The 16274-nt window shown below is 35.6% G+C and overlaps 1 protein-coding gene across 2 annotated transcripts in view; it reads left to right on the forward strand.

Moving 5' to 3' along the window:
- GPCPD1 (glycerophosphocholine phosphodiesterase 1) overlaps window positions 1-16274 on the forward strand; it is a 63074-nt gene that overhangs the window by 6279 nt on the left and 40521 nt on the right. For both annotated transcript variants that reach the window (XM_022556520.2, XM_022556519.2), the window contains exons 3-6: window positions 2775-2871; window positions 7387-7471; window positions 13234-13309; window positions 15185-15226. In XM_022556520.2, coding sequence (XP_022412228.1) covers window positions 2775-2871; window positions 7387-7471; window positions 13234-13309; window positions 15185-15226 — 300 coding nt within the window. The remainder of the gene's footprint in view (window positions 1-2774; window positions 2872-7386; window positions 7472-13233; window positions 13310-15184; window positions 15227-16274) is intronic.

Below are 16274 nucleotides of genomic sequence, written 5' to 3' on the forward strand. Positions count from 1 at the left end.
AGTGTTGAGGAGTTGGTGAAATATTTAGTGAAGGTAAATTTGTTCCTTACTTGTACATCTATTTTTTTAAGCTTTATTGTATTTTTTAACTGTCTACTGAAGCAGTGTGAAATAATTTTAGTGTAAGGTAACATGTCAAAACAGTATCACACCTTGCTACTTAGCTGGTTAAGACTCCTCCCTTCTGCTGCAGGGGACACGGGTTCGATCCCTGGTTGGGGAACGAAGATCCCACATGCCGCACAGTGCGGCCCAAAAAACAAAAAACAAAACAAAAAAAAAACAAAACAGTATCACACCTGGGTTAAAAATTCCTTGTTTAATACACTCTGGCTATGCTGGCCAGTTCCTCAAATCTTTTGCATTCCTTTCCTCCTTTGGGGCTTTCTCAAATTGTTTCCTTTGTTTAGATCTGTGCCCCCACCCGCCACCCGCCTAACTCTCCTTATCCCAGCTTCCCATATTCAACTAGGTTAAGGTCCCTGTGAAATTCAAGGTTCTTTTTTGTAGTACCTCTTATGAGTTTTATGGAGTCATATGAGTAATTTTTCTTGTGGACAGATTGTAAGCTCTTTGAAAAATAATGTGACTTTATTCATGCTGAATTCCTGTACCTAGCACAGTACCTGGCTCAGAGCAGGGCTAAATATGTGTTCGAACAATGAATAAATGATTCATTCTGTATGTCAGGCATCTTTGATACAGCATCCATCACAGCACCTGACGGTGTGTGTTTGTCCAAGTTCAGATTCTTAGCCAAGATGATTTTGTACAGCTCCACCTCTAGGCAAGATTCTGCAGATTGAAGATTGCTAGTCAGTTGATGGGGTTGCTCCCTTATGTCTAGTACTCACCTCTTGTCCTGTGTGTAACCTCTTCTGTGGAGAGAAGACTGCAGACCTATATCATACTTTTGTGCATAGGCAGTTTAAGCTAGAAGGAGCTGGCCACATCAGGCAAATGTGGTGACCACAGAATTAGCCACAGAAGGGTCAGCTTGACAAGGTGGAACTCCTTCTCAAGGACTAGTGGCAGATGTGAATGTAGGTGGGAAGGAAGGGAGGTAGAGGGACAGGGAGGGGATGTTGGGGTGGATTCTCACCTCCCCCCCAGATCTCACGTCACCTTGATTTCCTCCCCAAAGCAAGGAGGAAGTGTTCTCTGCTGAAAGTGGAAAGACTGCAGAGAGAAGTGAAGTAAGAGGGAACAAGTAAAAAGAATATGTGGGGGTGCTGTTTGCAGATTCCTTTAGTTAGCATTCAGGTTTTTATAATCTTCTATAAATGAAATCCAATTAAAGAAATAGGTCTGTTCTGGTAAAAAGTTTCTGGTTTTTCCTCATAGAAACCATATTCAAAGGCAATCAGCAGAAAGACAGAGTAACATTGCAGGAGGGAATTGGTAAAATGCAGGAGCACTTATATAGAAGGAACGTAACCACAGATTGTCCAAGTTTCACTTTTTCCATGTGGGTTACATGTTCTTTCCAGAGCAGAGAGTAGCTGCTGTTTTGTATGGGGATAAGAAATAACTGACTCCATGAGGAAGGTTAATGAGACTCTCCTTTACAAAGGAAGTGTAACCGGCCTGAATCAGTGATTTGATGGTAATCTGTACTTTGAGCTAGGAGCCACTGCATATGCTGTACATATGCAGAGCAACATATATGATCTTGAGAATAAATATTTGTGCCTTGTATTTAGCAAGTGTTTATCTTTTTTTTTTTTTTAATGCGAAGAGGTAGTGATAACCTAAGTTAATTGCAAAAAAAAAATCTGGTTACTTTAAAGGATTGGTGAGTATTTTAACATGAAATCTTTATACATAACCACCTTATGCTTTTACAGACATGTGTTTAGAACCCTGAAAACTCCTGAATGACTACCACATTTGGGATTTTAGTTAAGTTTTAGACAGTCCAAGCATATAAAATGCCATGCAGGTGGCTAAAGCCAATTAGAACTCTAGTCTTACTATAGTAGTGCCCAGAGCTTGGAAACCAAGCTACTCTCAGAGTGTGGAGGAGTTTGTCCTGAAGTTTGTTCACTTGGGCTCAGTTCCTTGTTTTTTTCTTTATGGATTTTAATTATAGTAATTCAGAATGTGTTGATATATAAGTTAAAGATATCTGCATACTTATATTCAAGAAGTTGTAGACTTTTGCTAAATATATGGAATTTAGCAAATATAGGTGATGACTATATGTTGGTTTGTGTGTTGATGACAAGTGTTCAGATGAAGTGTGATAGTTTTTATTCTAGTAAGGAATACGAGATTTTTGTCTAGTTTTTCACTAGTCTTTGTTCTGGGGACTTTTTTTTCTTTGTTGTTGTTACATTTCTCATATCCCATTGATAATTTTCTTGATCTTTAGCTTCTTGGTAGCTGCTGTTTGAGTTCCTGGAAAATATCAGGTACTGGTTCTGTAGGATACTTAATATGCTCCTTTAAATTGGAAGCTGCCTTGAAGGCAAGGATTGCCATTTGATCACCTTGTCTTGGTGCTCATTATTGGCTCAGTAAGTAGTTGAAAAATGAAGAAAAGTCTGTCCCTGTACATCCTTCCTTTTCTCTGCTTTTGGTTCTATAGAGGTGGGTCAGGTTAATAACGTAGGTGCTAGTGTGAGTGGCACGTGGGTCCAAACCCATTTCTCCACTGAAGCTCTTCCATCTCCACTGAAAGGGACTCTGCATCCCATTAAATTAGTGCAGTTTCCTAAAACTAAAATGAGATGTTCCTACTTAACCCACTATAACTCGTTATGTTTCTTTAGGAGAGGTTTTTGCAATATGTGGAAGCTCTGATGCTTTGGGAAACTGGAATCCTCAAAATGCTGTGGCTCTTCTTCCAGAGAACGAGACAGGTGAAAGGTAAGCATGGGCATGTCATAATACTGAATAATTGTGACATTCAGATTATAAACTTGGGGGTTTCTAAGATACCTTGGTATATTTTTCTTTTAATTTTTATCAAACTTATCACATATGTATAAAAAGTGAAGTCATTTTACAGAGTTTGCTGTGAAAAAACAAGTTCCTCTGTTTCTCAATTTCCACCTCGCAAAAAGTCATTTTCAACTCTTGGCTGTTGGCTGGTTCTTTTGATGCTTAATACCATATTTATAAACAGGCTTATATTGTTATTTCTTATTTAAAGAAAAATTAAGGCATTTTTTTCTCAGTACTATTCTTGATAAAAGATCTAATTTTTGCCTTAGCTTATGAAATAATTTTTTTGAGACATACATTCTTTTAAAAGTAGCAGAGGGTGGAACACATCCTTAGAAATTTTAGCTAATGTAATGAAATAAGTTTACTACTGACGTTAAATACAGCACTAAACTTAGCATGGGTGTGTAGGTGCATTGGAGTGGGCAAAGGAGGATCTGGGTGCCAGTTTCAGTTCCGAAGTTAGCTGTGATCTTGGGCAGATCTCATATCTCTAAGCCTTGGTTCCTTTATCTGCATGGTAAAGGGGTTAGGATAGAATCAGTGTTGTCAACAAAGGTGGTCCTTCTCTGTATGGATATTTTGAAGTGTTATGGATTGTCAAGACGTATGCGTGGGGGTAAAGGAAAGATGAGGAGATTCTAAATAGTATACAAATACATGCAGTGCCCCCAGGGAGAAACATCAGATTAGATGATTGTTAAGCAGTGCTACTAAAAATGTGGCCTGTGGACTCAGTGCTAGACAAAAAACATTTTTTTATCAGTGCACGATGTGAGAAATACAGAGATTGAGAGCAAGCATTTAGAAATGTTTATGACAGTTTGACATTGCTGGGATACCCATGCATGTCATGGACTTATCTCATTGAACTGGGTACATCATAGACCAGAAGTATTGCTCATGGGACAAGTAGAGTAACACAAGTAAACAGAAACTGGTCCTTCACAGCAGACAGTTTGAGGAGCACTGATGGCAAAGCAGAGGGAAATAACAAGGAAAGCAAAACAATACCATAATGTAAGCTCAGGAAAAGAAAACAAAAAACATACATAGAACACCCGTTTCTCTATTTGTCATTAGTGTGACACATTTTCTCAGCCAATTCTCTTCTGTTTTTATAAGTTAAGTTCTGTTGACAAATGATATTGGGATCACAGAAAAACAAGATGTTTATTCTCTTCTAGTGCCTATCTTTTCCTTGATTTGTGGATTAGTCACTCCTGTCTGAAGTGAAACCTCATGTCTTTCTAAACTTGTTTACCTCTGCTCTGAACTCTTGAGCTGCCCTGTTACCTGTCTTAAGTCCATTCTAGCGAACCTGGTCAAAGTGATGTGAACAGAATGAGAACAGTTAACTTCTTAATTTTAAGGAAGCAGCCATTTTGACATCGCTGTACAATGAAGTATAATTGATTCATATATGGCAGATAAACAGTGCTTCACAAAGAGAAAGGAAGTAGATGACACAGTTGATATAAGTAGTTGATACAAGATGATACAAAAGGTAAACAAATCTGTTTGCCTGTAAACAACAGTCTCGTGGGGGTTTTTGGTTGGTTGGTTTGTTTTTGACAGCGTGCTGGATCTTAGTTCCCGGACCAGGGATTGAACCCTTCCCGCTGCAGTGAAAACTCAGAGTCCTAACCACTGGACCACCAGGAAATTCCCCAGTCTTGTGTTTTAGAACTGTGTTTCTTTGGGGTTTTAGTGTACTCTGCATTTAAGTCCTCTGTTCCTCCTTTTCAGTCTCTTAAGTCTCTCTGTACCTACAGGTTTGTGGTGACAGGAGCTCTGTTGGAATTTTTTTCTTACAAACAATTTGAAGGTTGTGGTGTTATTTCCTAACAATGCAGAAAATGTGGGTCACTTATGATTTTATTTGCCCTTCTTGGAGATTTCATGGTATTTTTGTGGGGAGGATATTAGGGCAATTCAAAATCAGACAGGTGCACTAAACCTTCTCACTGCCCCTCTTTCCTGGTTTTTCTTGAGTTTCATCAGGTTACATTCATTCTTGACGTCACTGAACAGTTCTGGTACATTTTTTTTTAAGTAATTTTATTTATTTATTTATTTATTCATTCATTCATGACTGTGTTGGGTCTTTGTTGCTACACTCGGGCTTTCTCTCTAGTTGCGCTGAGCCGGGGCTACTCTTTGTTGTGGTGCGGTGGCTTCTCTTGTTGTGGAGCGTGGGCTGTAGGCCCATGGGCTCAGCAGTTGTGGCTCACGGGCTCTAGAGCGCAGGCTCAGTAATTGTGGCGCGCAGGCTTAGTTGCTCCGTGGCACGTGGGATCTTCCCGGACCAGGGATCGAACCCGTGTTCCCTGCATTGGCAGGCGGATTCTTAACCACTGTTCCACCAGGGAAGTCCCTCTGGTTCATTTATAACTTTGCTATATTTGCTTAGGGAAGTAAAGTAAAAAGACTCATTTTATTGCTCTCACCATCTGATCTTTTCATTTGGTGGTTCTTAACCAGGGGAGCACATTGGAATCACTTTAAAAAATGATTTAAAAAGCACTTTAACTGGTTTAAAGCACTTTAAAAGGGGGCTTTTAAAAAAATGCCGAGACCCTGCGCCTGTAAGATTGATAAATAGTGCACGAGAGAGGGGCCCCAGTACATTTTTAAAGCTTCCCACTAATTCTACTGTGCACATCTGGGGCTAGTTTCACATACTCTGGCTGGTTTTATGGGTGAAATAATACTGGAAATTTGCCTTTTTCTTTTTGGGTAGCAGAGATGGGAAATAAATTTCATCTCAGAGTTGGTAGAATCTGCCTGGAGCCCTGTGTTGAAAAGGATTCTGAGGCTTATCAGGGAGAAGTAGTCAGGGCACATGTTCCGAGCATTTAGGCTGTCCTTGTTGTGCAGCAGTGTTTCTCAACCAATCACATATGTCCAGTTTATCAAACTCCACAAGACAAAGCTCCACCCCAGACCTATGAAACCAGAGTTTCCCAGGGTGGAGCCAGGGCATATGTATTTTATTATTACCAGGTTAATCTGATTGTTGAAGCTAGGACCAGGGGTGACAGCTGGTTGTGGATATTTTGTTAGAAACCAGAATTGAGTCAGAGTGAGGATAATGCCCTAAGTCTGTCTTGGCAGAGCCAGGTGGGGAGCAGTGCTAGCCATCTGGTATCATGGAAGAATATTTGGAGCTGCCGTTTAGTCACTGAACTATTCATGCTGAATTAATGTTTGGGTAATGGTCTATGACATGGGCTCTCAAACTTGTGTTCATCATCAGAGTCACCTGGACACTTGTTAAATTACAGAGTGCTTGGGCCCTCCCCCAGAGTTTCAAATTCAATAGGTCTAGATGCGGCGTGAGATTTTGTTTGTTTGTTTGGCTGTATTAGGTTTTCGTTGCTGCATGCAGGCTTTCTTTAGTTGCGTTGCGCAGGAGCTACTCTTCATGGCGGTGCATAGGCTTCTTATTGCAGTGGCTTCTCTTGTTGTGGAGCACGGGCTCTAGGTGCGTGAGCTTCAGTAGTTGTGGCATGCAGGCTCAGTAGTTGTGGCACATGGGCTTAGTTGTTTCGCGGCATGTGGGATCTTCCCGGACCAGGGCTCGAACCCGTGTCCCCTGCATTGGTAGGTGGATTCTTAACCCCTACGCAACCAGGGAAGCCCTGGCCTGAGATTTTGCATTTCTAACAAGCTCCCAGTTGATACTGATGGTCCTGGGACCACGCTTTGAATAACATTGGCCTACGATTTGAAGCTAAAAATCAGTTATAATCATGAATTGTAGTGAATTCTTTCACTGTCGAGTCTAAGCTTTAGAATTAGCATTAGAATATGTAGAATGACATAGTTCAGAGGAAGACGTTGAGTAAGATACAAGTACAAGTAAGATACAGACACTGATTGCTTGGCTAGGGAAATAGCCAGAGGCTGGGCAGGACAGAATAAGGGACAGTTGGGAACAGGTATTTAAGTTTGTGACCTTGGCCTCAAAGCCTCTTAGCAGCCATGTAACATCCCTAGCTAAGTGGAAAGTGAGAGGAGATTCAGAGGTCTGCACTTCTTGCCTTTTCTGGTTGGAATACTACTTCTCCAATGCTTCTTTGTATGGCTCATCATTTAGGTCTCAGCTCAGACAGTTCTTTCTTGTTGAGATCTCCCTCCAAAACTTCTTGTCACCTCAGAAAGGTCAGCTAGCCCTTCCTATGTATGCTGTTTGCTTATATATTTGTCTATCCACATAAGCAAGCAATCTCCTTGAAGATGGAGCTCTTTCTGCCTTATTCATCACTGTGTTCCCAGTACCTGGTTCAGATTAGGCCTGGAGTAAAATTTTGTGTAGGAATAAATAAATGGTATTGATCACAGACCTTACCTGAGGGGTTTTATGAATTAATGAAGACTTTATGCATTTTAGTTTGATACTGATGCTGCTGCTTTAATTCTTTTTTCTCACAGCATGTTATGGAAAGCAACCATTGTACTTAGTAGAGGAGTATCAGTTCAGTACCGCTACTTCAAAGGGTGCTTTTTAGAACCAAAGGTATGTTTTCTTTATCTAGTTTCCAGTTTCTTTAGAAGACTTCTTTCAAAACCAACTAACTTAAGTTTGGAAACATTAAAAGTAAAATGAGTTTGTTTAGATCAAATAAGGAAAAAAGAACTCTGGATTAATAATATTTTAGCACCAAAAAGAAAGGAAGTAGCCTCTTCAGAGGCAAATAGTGTGTGCAATGGAATTTTTAAAAGACTAATAGTAAGTATGTTCTGCAATATTCTTATCATGAAATTGGTTTTAATGATAAGTGTTCTTGATAGGTGTGCATTTTCTATAACTTTTGTAAACTAGTTAGTAACCAGTAGTAAAGGTTTTTCTTTTTGTTTCATTTTTTTAATTCATCTGTGGTAAAGATATATTTAGAGGTGTATATAGCCAGCTTTAAGTGAGTAACTTTGAAAAAATTATTTCAACGCAGCTATCTCTTAGTGGCTGCATTAACTCCTATCAAAACTGAAGTCATTCCTTTTAGATTTTTTTTCAGTGATAGTGTTGATAGACCAGGATCTTTTCTGAAGGCCTTTGGAATATCAGTTAGATCTAAATCTGCTTGCTCACAATGATTTATTTATTATTTTGGGAACATTTTCATATTTAGAAAAGTTGATTCTTTATTTTAAAGATACTTATTTGCTGTAAGGATTATTTTCCTTCAGATTTTTACCTTTGAGCACACTTTGGGCTGCATGTGAACAAGGGCTTAGGCAGGAGTCTAGGAAGCAAACATGGATTAGATCTTTTTAAAAATTTATTTCCCTTTGGGGTCCTTGAATACTTGTTACATGTTAAAAAAAATGCAAGCAGCCACTGTTACCTCAGTCTCTTAGCCACCATTATATAAAAGAGAAAAACTGACAAACCCACTTCAGCTGTCTTTTGCACCTATTACGTTTCTTATTCCCAGAATATATTGTGAATATACTCAGTAATTAAAATTAAATTACATTATAGTTGATCATTATGTTGGCTTATCTTGACAATAGTCTCACTTTAATGACTAAGGAAAAGATCGTTTATTTGGCATAGGGGTTGTACCTTGTGGCAAAGTTCTTTAGTATAAAGTGAACATTTGTACAGAGTTATGTAGATCATAGCACTTGTGAGTTTGAAAGCATATTTGAGGATCCTGGTATGTGAAATTAACTAAATTTTACTTACGGGGGCATTTGGACAAGAAAAATCATAGTCCTTTGGGCGTAGTTTCCTAAAGTAAGACTGTTGTCAACACAGGTCAAATTAAGCCAACCTACAGTATTTTCTCTTTTCATTGAAAATGTAACCAAAAGCAGCAAATCCTTCCAAAATGCCTTTTCCAAAAAATTGGCACGAAGTCTGCTTACAGTAAGAAACAAGTTTTTCCCCTTGTAATACTTGCAAAAGTTTACAGTATGTGTTGGTGAGTGTGTTTCTTTAAGTAGGTGCTCTGTATCGTGTACACATGTACCGTGTGATGCAGGGGCTGCCATGGTAAGTATGTTTTTCATGGAATAGAGTAAATAGCCACATAAAATCCCATGCATATGGCTAGAGGTTTTTTTTTTTCCCACACGCCAGCTTAAAGTGACACTTCTTTTTAAAGTTGGTGGCGCTTTTTAAATGAATCATAATTTTTAATAGAAGTAATTAGAAACTTTGTCTCAATTGTGCATTGTCAAATGATAGAACTAATGTGCAAGGAATCTTAAATCGTGAAATGATGTAAATTATTGGAGTATATATTTTATGAATATAAAGAATGATTGGAAAGCAAAATGATTATGAAAGCATTGAAAAACTGAAATGGGTAATAAGGTTAATTTTACTGGGTCAAAAGTTTTAGGTTATCCAAGCAGTTGTAGAACCTAAGCTAAAAATCTTGTGATCTTGTCACTTGACCTTCAGAATTCAGCTTACTCATCTATAAAATGAAGGGTTTGAACTATAGATTTCTTACATCCCTTCCATTGCTAAAATTTTTCTATGAATAAAATTTTACCATTCATAATTTCTCTTCCGTAATTTGCTCTTTCTGGCATATTCCTTTTAGTTTAGAAGTTAAAGACTCTTGAAGTCCTTTTTCTCTTTAATTTCTCACAGCTGTATGTTCTTATGCTTTGTAGAATTAGAATAAGGTGTTAATATATTAAATTCTAAAATAATTTTTTACAGGTGACAAATATTATCTTATTTAAACATAGCAAACAAAAGTAGTAGATATTCCTGGAATGGAAACATTGCTGTGAGTCTGCAGATAACCCATTAATTTCACATCTTCACCAAAGATAATTTTTGAATTAATGTGTAATTTAAACATTTTTTAATCCATGTTCACCCCTTTTTATTTGTGGCTGGAATTAGGGATTGTTGTCTCATACTGAGATGTTAGCCACTTTTTAATTATATTGTCTTTGAAATTTTTCATTCATTTCAGTGAAATAGCTTATTTTTCAGTAACATCTGCTTTTAATTTTTACAGGTGTTAACATTCACTCATAATTAGATTCATTACAAATTCTTTTACCTTGTTCTTAATGTCCCTTGATTTTTATTTAAATCCTTTAACAAAAGAATCAGTCATCTGGTAGGCAGACAATTGTTTATTTTCATAATAGCCCAGGTTGTCATTTTGTACAGTGGTTTCTTAATAAAATTCTTCTGCATGCTAAATACCCTCAGCTGTTAACTATGAATTTGAACCATCTGAGAGATGTATGTCGGCCTAGCCTTCTTTGCTTTACTCACTCCTAAGTGACCGTTTTTCTTCCTGGTCTTGTTAAAAATAGTGATTTTTAACTAACTGGTTCTGGCCTCTGACATAGATTAAAAATTCAGAGCCTCTTTCACATGGGCATTTTTTTTTCCATTTTTTTCAAAATCGTAGAAAGGAAACAGTGAAATTTTTACAGTTTACGCTTAACAGTTTTTATGATATTTGAAAGCAGTGATATTCCATGATAGTGATAGTTTTGCTTGGTGGTCTGTTAAAAACAAAAACCCCAGTCTACCTCTTATATAATCTTGTTTCTTTTTCTCAGTGCTTGATATAGCTGAGTGATGTCAATCAATAACTGTTTAAGAAAGCAGTCATTATGACTTTTTTGTAGAAACAGGTTTTTTGTATGAGAAACATTCCAGCAATCTTCTGATTTTAATACATGCTAAAATGTGAAATAACTCTACCAGTCCCGTTAGTGGAGTACTGTCTTGGACTGATATTGTTACTTTTGTCTCCAAAGAGCCATTTTCTGCTTGACTCCGAAGTGCTTAAAATTGTGGCAGTCTTTTACAGAATGGAGCTCTTGTTTTTTTCCTAAGATCTTGAAGAATGACTTACTGCATTTAGCATATTAAAAAGGATTGCATGTTTTGGAATCGTTGCTAAGATCTTTAATTTCCCAATGCTCAGGTGTTAAGGTTTTTTTTTGTTTTAAAGAACATTGGTAAGCTAAAATTTAAGATTACCTACTAAAGTTTAATAAAGTAGTCACAACAATTTTGGAAATTCAGTGTGTTTTAAAACTTGGTTCATTTGTCAATATTATCACATTTTATGTACCAACCATGAATTTGTAGTGTGAACTCCAGTAGACACAATTATAAGCCATCTGTTGAATTGACCCTTTGGACTGCTCCTCAAGACTCCATTCTGTTCAAGCCTAGTTTGCTTTATGCTATGGTTAGTGGGTTTGTAAACAGGAGTGGAGTTCTAAAAATTACTGCTAAAATATGTTCCCTCTCAAGTGTTTAATCCACAGGACTGTTCTTACATGATTAAGTATAGATACTGTAATCAACACTTTTTGTGAAATTCCCCTGATACCTGAATTAAAACAAAAAATTAAAACAAAGTCTCTCCTTTCTTCTACCCACTTTTAATCCCTGCTGATATTTACTATTATGTTCATGGCACCCTTTCAAGTCACATTTGATTAGTAACTTTTATAAGAATATGGATCTACACCACTTTTGTAGCAAAGAGGATTTTTTTTTTTTTGAGGGGAGTGCAGGGGACATGGGAGGGGTGGAAGAAGGGAATAGATTAGTTATTTCTGGTTGCCCATTATTGCTAAGAAACATTCCTATTTTTATTATATACATTTGTATCTTTTGAGGGTTAGAAAGTTTGATGTGTGAAAACAAATTCAAAAAAGTGACAGCAAAAAGTTGTAGTAAAAAACATCTAGCAGATGCAGGATCAGATGTTTCTTGTTTTTTTAGTGTAATTCACCATATTTTAAGATTAGTACTTTCACATTTACATTTTAAAAATGTCTACACAGTTTATTATAAATTCACAAGTGAACCCTTATAACAAGGATGTATTCAGCTAGAGAAAATGAGTTCCTGTATTATCCCTGGATTAAGGAATTGAATGTATATCTAATGCAATTTTAGTTTTCAAACTTCAAAAGTTTGCAAGTTTTAAAAAAAGATTTTAACCTCTGGTTATTTTAAATGACAGAATTATCTCTTGCCTAATTTGTTACATACTTATTTTTTATCATTTGGATCATTTATTATTAAATAAAATCAATATTGAAATCCTATAAAATGTTATAGAAGAGTATTTAATGTCATCTACAGATGTAATAAAGAGAGAAGCTTATATGTTCCAGACTTAAGAGTATATATGTGCCTAGACAAGGGTTTAAAGATACGTGAAAATATTGATAGTGATTATCCCTAAGTAGTGTGATAATGGGTGATTTTTGTTTCTTTTTGCTTCTCTGTATTTTACTAAATTTCTTCAGAAGAAGAAAAAAAATACCTTGTAAGGATATAGTTTGAAAATTTTCTTTTAAAATATGTATTTAAGGATTGTATTTTGGCACATAAGTTTAATTAGACAAGTGTAGGGTTTTTTGTTTTGTTTCAGATACTTCAAGGAAAATTAGGAAACACTTCATATACTTCAGTACTTTAGGAACACACAAGAGAATCCTTGTGGTAGTTCATTCTTGTGTTTAAATTGCTGTAGACATTATCAACAATACATAAAGCTTTATTTTCTTTTTTAGTAAGAGAATTTGATAACAGAAGACAGTATTAAAATTTTTCACACTGTATGAATTTATAAACTTTAAGGCAGTAAGAGTAAAACTGGATGTTCATTCCCCTTTAATCAAACTTGTTCTTCAGATTTACCCATGCATGTGTCCTTTCCTAAAGGAAAGGGCTTCCTGTGCTCCTTAGAAACACTGGTTACTAAAATACGAGAATCTGATATTCTTCCTGTTACCTACTTACTAGTTAAATATATGTAATGAAGAACTTTATTATGCCCCCTAGTTCCTTGAGTAACTTGTGATAATTGATCTTGAAGTATTCGTTCTCAGTATTTCTACTATCAGAGAGTTTAGGCTTTTTCCGAACACTTGAGGAGTTACTTCAATCTTCCAGTAATACTTCATTGACTTCCGACATACCAAACATAAAGTATATTTGCTGTTAACTTTAACTTACGACAGAGTATCAGTTAAAGATTAAAACTGAGTATTGTAGGCAGATTTAAGAATGGGTTTAAAATGGTTCTATTTGCCAGTTCATCTTATTTTTGTTTACTGCCTCACCCTCATTTTCTTCCAGCATTCATCATGTTTTTTGACCTGGTACATTCCTGATTTTTTCGCATATAATATTGATATTAACAAGATGAATCTCTTGGTTTCATAATTAGTACAAGACTTAGGCCACAAACATCTAATGGCGTCATGGGTAGAAAATAAGATACAAGAAATTATTGCAGACGTTTAACTTTTAAATTGCAGACTATCGGTGGTCCATGTCAAGTCATAGTTCACAAGTGGGAGACTCATCTACAACCACGATCAATAACCCCTTTAGGTATGGGCATTAACTGCATCTGTTTGAGGCATATGCATAAAGTTACTAATATGCTGCACAATGGCTTAGTGGGATTTAATAAATATTTATTTTAAAGTTTAAGGTCAATGCATTGTCAGTACTACAAGTTTCACTAGCATATCATGGGTCTTACTTTCAAAACTAAACAGTTCTTAATTGCCTTTCTTCATAAACTTTATTAGAAACGCTTGCCTAGTTATTTTTAATTTCTTGAATTAGATGGGTTTATGGTGGAATATATATTTATATTTGGAGTAGTTACAAAAGTTTGTAAAATAGCATTTTTTTTAACTGAGCATCCATCCGTGGCTTTGATATTACTTGCTCAGAGAACTTAGAACATTTGAGGAAAGAATTAATCCAAAACAATGATTCTTAAATTTTTAACTTTGAATAGTAATAGAATAAGTTATTCTATTTGTGTGTGTTTTTTAAACTAGTAAATACTTGAATAAACTTGTATGAATGAATTCAGATTTCTTGGTTGTAGCAGACATTTTCCCCCAATACCCTGCTGGCTATGTTAAAGTTGCTATTTAGATAATTTTTGTTTGTTTGTTTGTTTAAACGTTATTTAGTTTTCTTGTGCCTAAAAATGGCATTTCTCTTCATACAAGTATTTTTGAATTTCCTTTTCCATACTGAGATTAAAATTTGAAGTTCTTTTCACATATATTAAATTACCTACTTGGTTTCATCTATAAATTGACTTAGTGCTGAAAACTCTATTTTAATTTCCAGAGAAAATTAGAATTTAAAGAATAAATGGCTTGTTATTTACTAGCTTAGATTAGAAAGTAGTGAGAGACTCTGCTTTACCCTATATATAGCAAGGACACATCTCGTTTAAACAGCTATCTCATTCCATCCTCTTTATTGGATTTTCTTTTTGTATATACATTTTTGTAATACATTTTTGATAGTATATTTAGAATTTTTATGTAGTGTACTTTAGAATTAAAAGAGTGCCATACTGAGGTTGGAAATTATTAGGAATTGAATATTTAAAAAATTGCATTTTGAAGCATCTTGCAGTTAAATATATTTTCTTATTTTGAGAAAGTAGGATGATTTTGTTTCTGGTCTTTTTAATAAATGTATTTTATACTTTTGGAAAATAAAACTTCTGAACTTAAGAGCTGTGTGAAATATACCAGAGAATCTTTATTGGGAACTGTCACACTTATTTTAACAAATTCAGGTTTATGTTTAAAGTAAACTGGGAAAGGAAATAGCAGGGAAGATAATTAGTATTTTACTCAGAGGGTGGGGCTTAACAGCTTTTCTCATTTAGTTGAAATTTCTGTTAGGAGGCAATGTGCAAACACTTACTTTTTGGTAATTCCTCATAGCTCTATATATACAGGTAAGTTTATGCTGTTTTAAAAAGTTTTTAGCTGGCTATAGAGAATAGTTGGGGTTTGAGGAGCATTATATTTTAGGTAAGTTCAGAATATGCACTACATAAGAATAAGCATTTTAATTGTGCCAAGACCTTTGGTTTGAAAAATCAACCAGGAGATATTGTTTTCCAGCAACTTGTCAGTCTCATGCATTGGTTGGTATAAACATTTGTCCCAGTGCCTCTAGAGCACCTCTCTGAGGAGTTTTCTTTCTCTTCCTTACAACATTGTGAATAATCACCATGAATATAAGAACCATTATTGTTTGATAGCCTCCTTAAAAGGGATTTCTTTATTGAGGGCTACAATAAATATGCTTATTCACTTTGGGCTGCTTTTAAATTCTAAATTAATTTTTAAAAAAATCCTTAAGGTAGGTAATTTCTCAATTGTTCATTCTGTATATACATCATGAATTTTAACTAGATTTTCTATTTTCCTTCAATTTTAGAAAGTGAAATTATTATTGACGATGGACAATTTGGAATCCACAGTAAGTGAGACTGAGTTTTGAAAATTTTTATTCACATGGTTGAGATGTTACCTTACATTTCATTAGAAACAGCACAGGGAAATATGACAGTATGATATTGAAAATAGAGACTAGAAGACTAGATCCAAAAAACAAATGCATTCTGTTAAATAATAGTTTCCAGTATTATTATTATTATTATTATTTTGGGCCATGCCACGTGGCTTGTGGGACCTTAGTTCCCGAACCAGGAGGATTGAACCCACACCCCCTGCAGTGGAAGCGCAGAGTCCTAACCGCTGGACCGCCAGGGAATTCCCTCCAGTATACTTCTTATGCTTTAAAATTTTATTTATTTTTTAGTTTTTATTTGGCTGTTGACTTTAGGTATATGAATTAATATAATCAATTTAAAAGTATTGTACTTAACTGTTACTATATCATCACTTAACACTACTATGTTTGAAAATGATGTTAATTGTTCTCAACATTTAAAGTGTGAAATGTTACTCATAAGCTACGTTTGTGCATTTTGTGTTTGTATGTGCATTTATAGTAAAATCAAGATTAAGTAGCAGAATGTTCTAGTAATTATGGCTGAGTATTTAAACAATTAATTTACAGTGGAATATGCATTCATATACTTTCTGCATCAGTAAATACTTTATCCTAAGGATTCAAGTTTTTTCTTCAATGACTGGAATTCTCACAGTGTATCAGCATTATCATGCTAAACTGCATTTTCATTTTAGATACTATACTGTAGGAGTCAAAAGGTGTAAAGGGGGTGGACAGAATGTGTGCTTGCATTGACTGTGAACCAGAGATAATTGCTCATAACCAGTTTGCATTCCTGTTGAGTACAGGAAGGAATAGGGCCTGAATGTTTTGGTTGTGGTTTTACTAAGTACATATGTTTATCCACTTTAGAAATGTACATGCTTTTGCAGTATTTGGGCAGGAATTTAACTTATTTTTCTTGATTTTGTTTGGGATTATTTATATCACATCATAAGGTAGTCTAACATACTCGAATAGTTTTATTTAGTGTTTTGGAGACTACACAAAA

Source organism: Delphinapterus leucas, chromosome 15 (assembly GCF_059928025.1).
Source record: "Delphinapterus leucas isolate spDelLeu-1000000601 "Yukka" chromosome 15, BTC_Dleu_Yukka2, whole genome shotgun sequence".
NCBI lineage: Eukaryota > Metazoa > Chordata > Mammalia > Artiodactyla > Monodontidae > Delphinapterus > Delphinapterus leucas.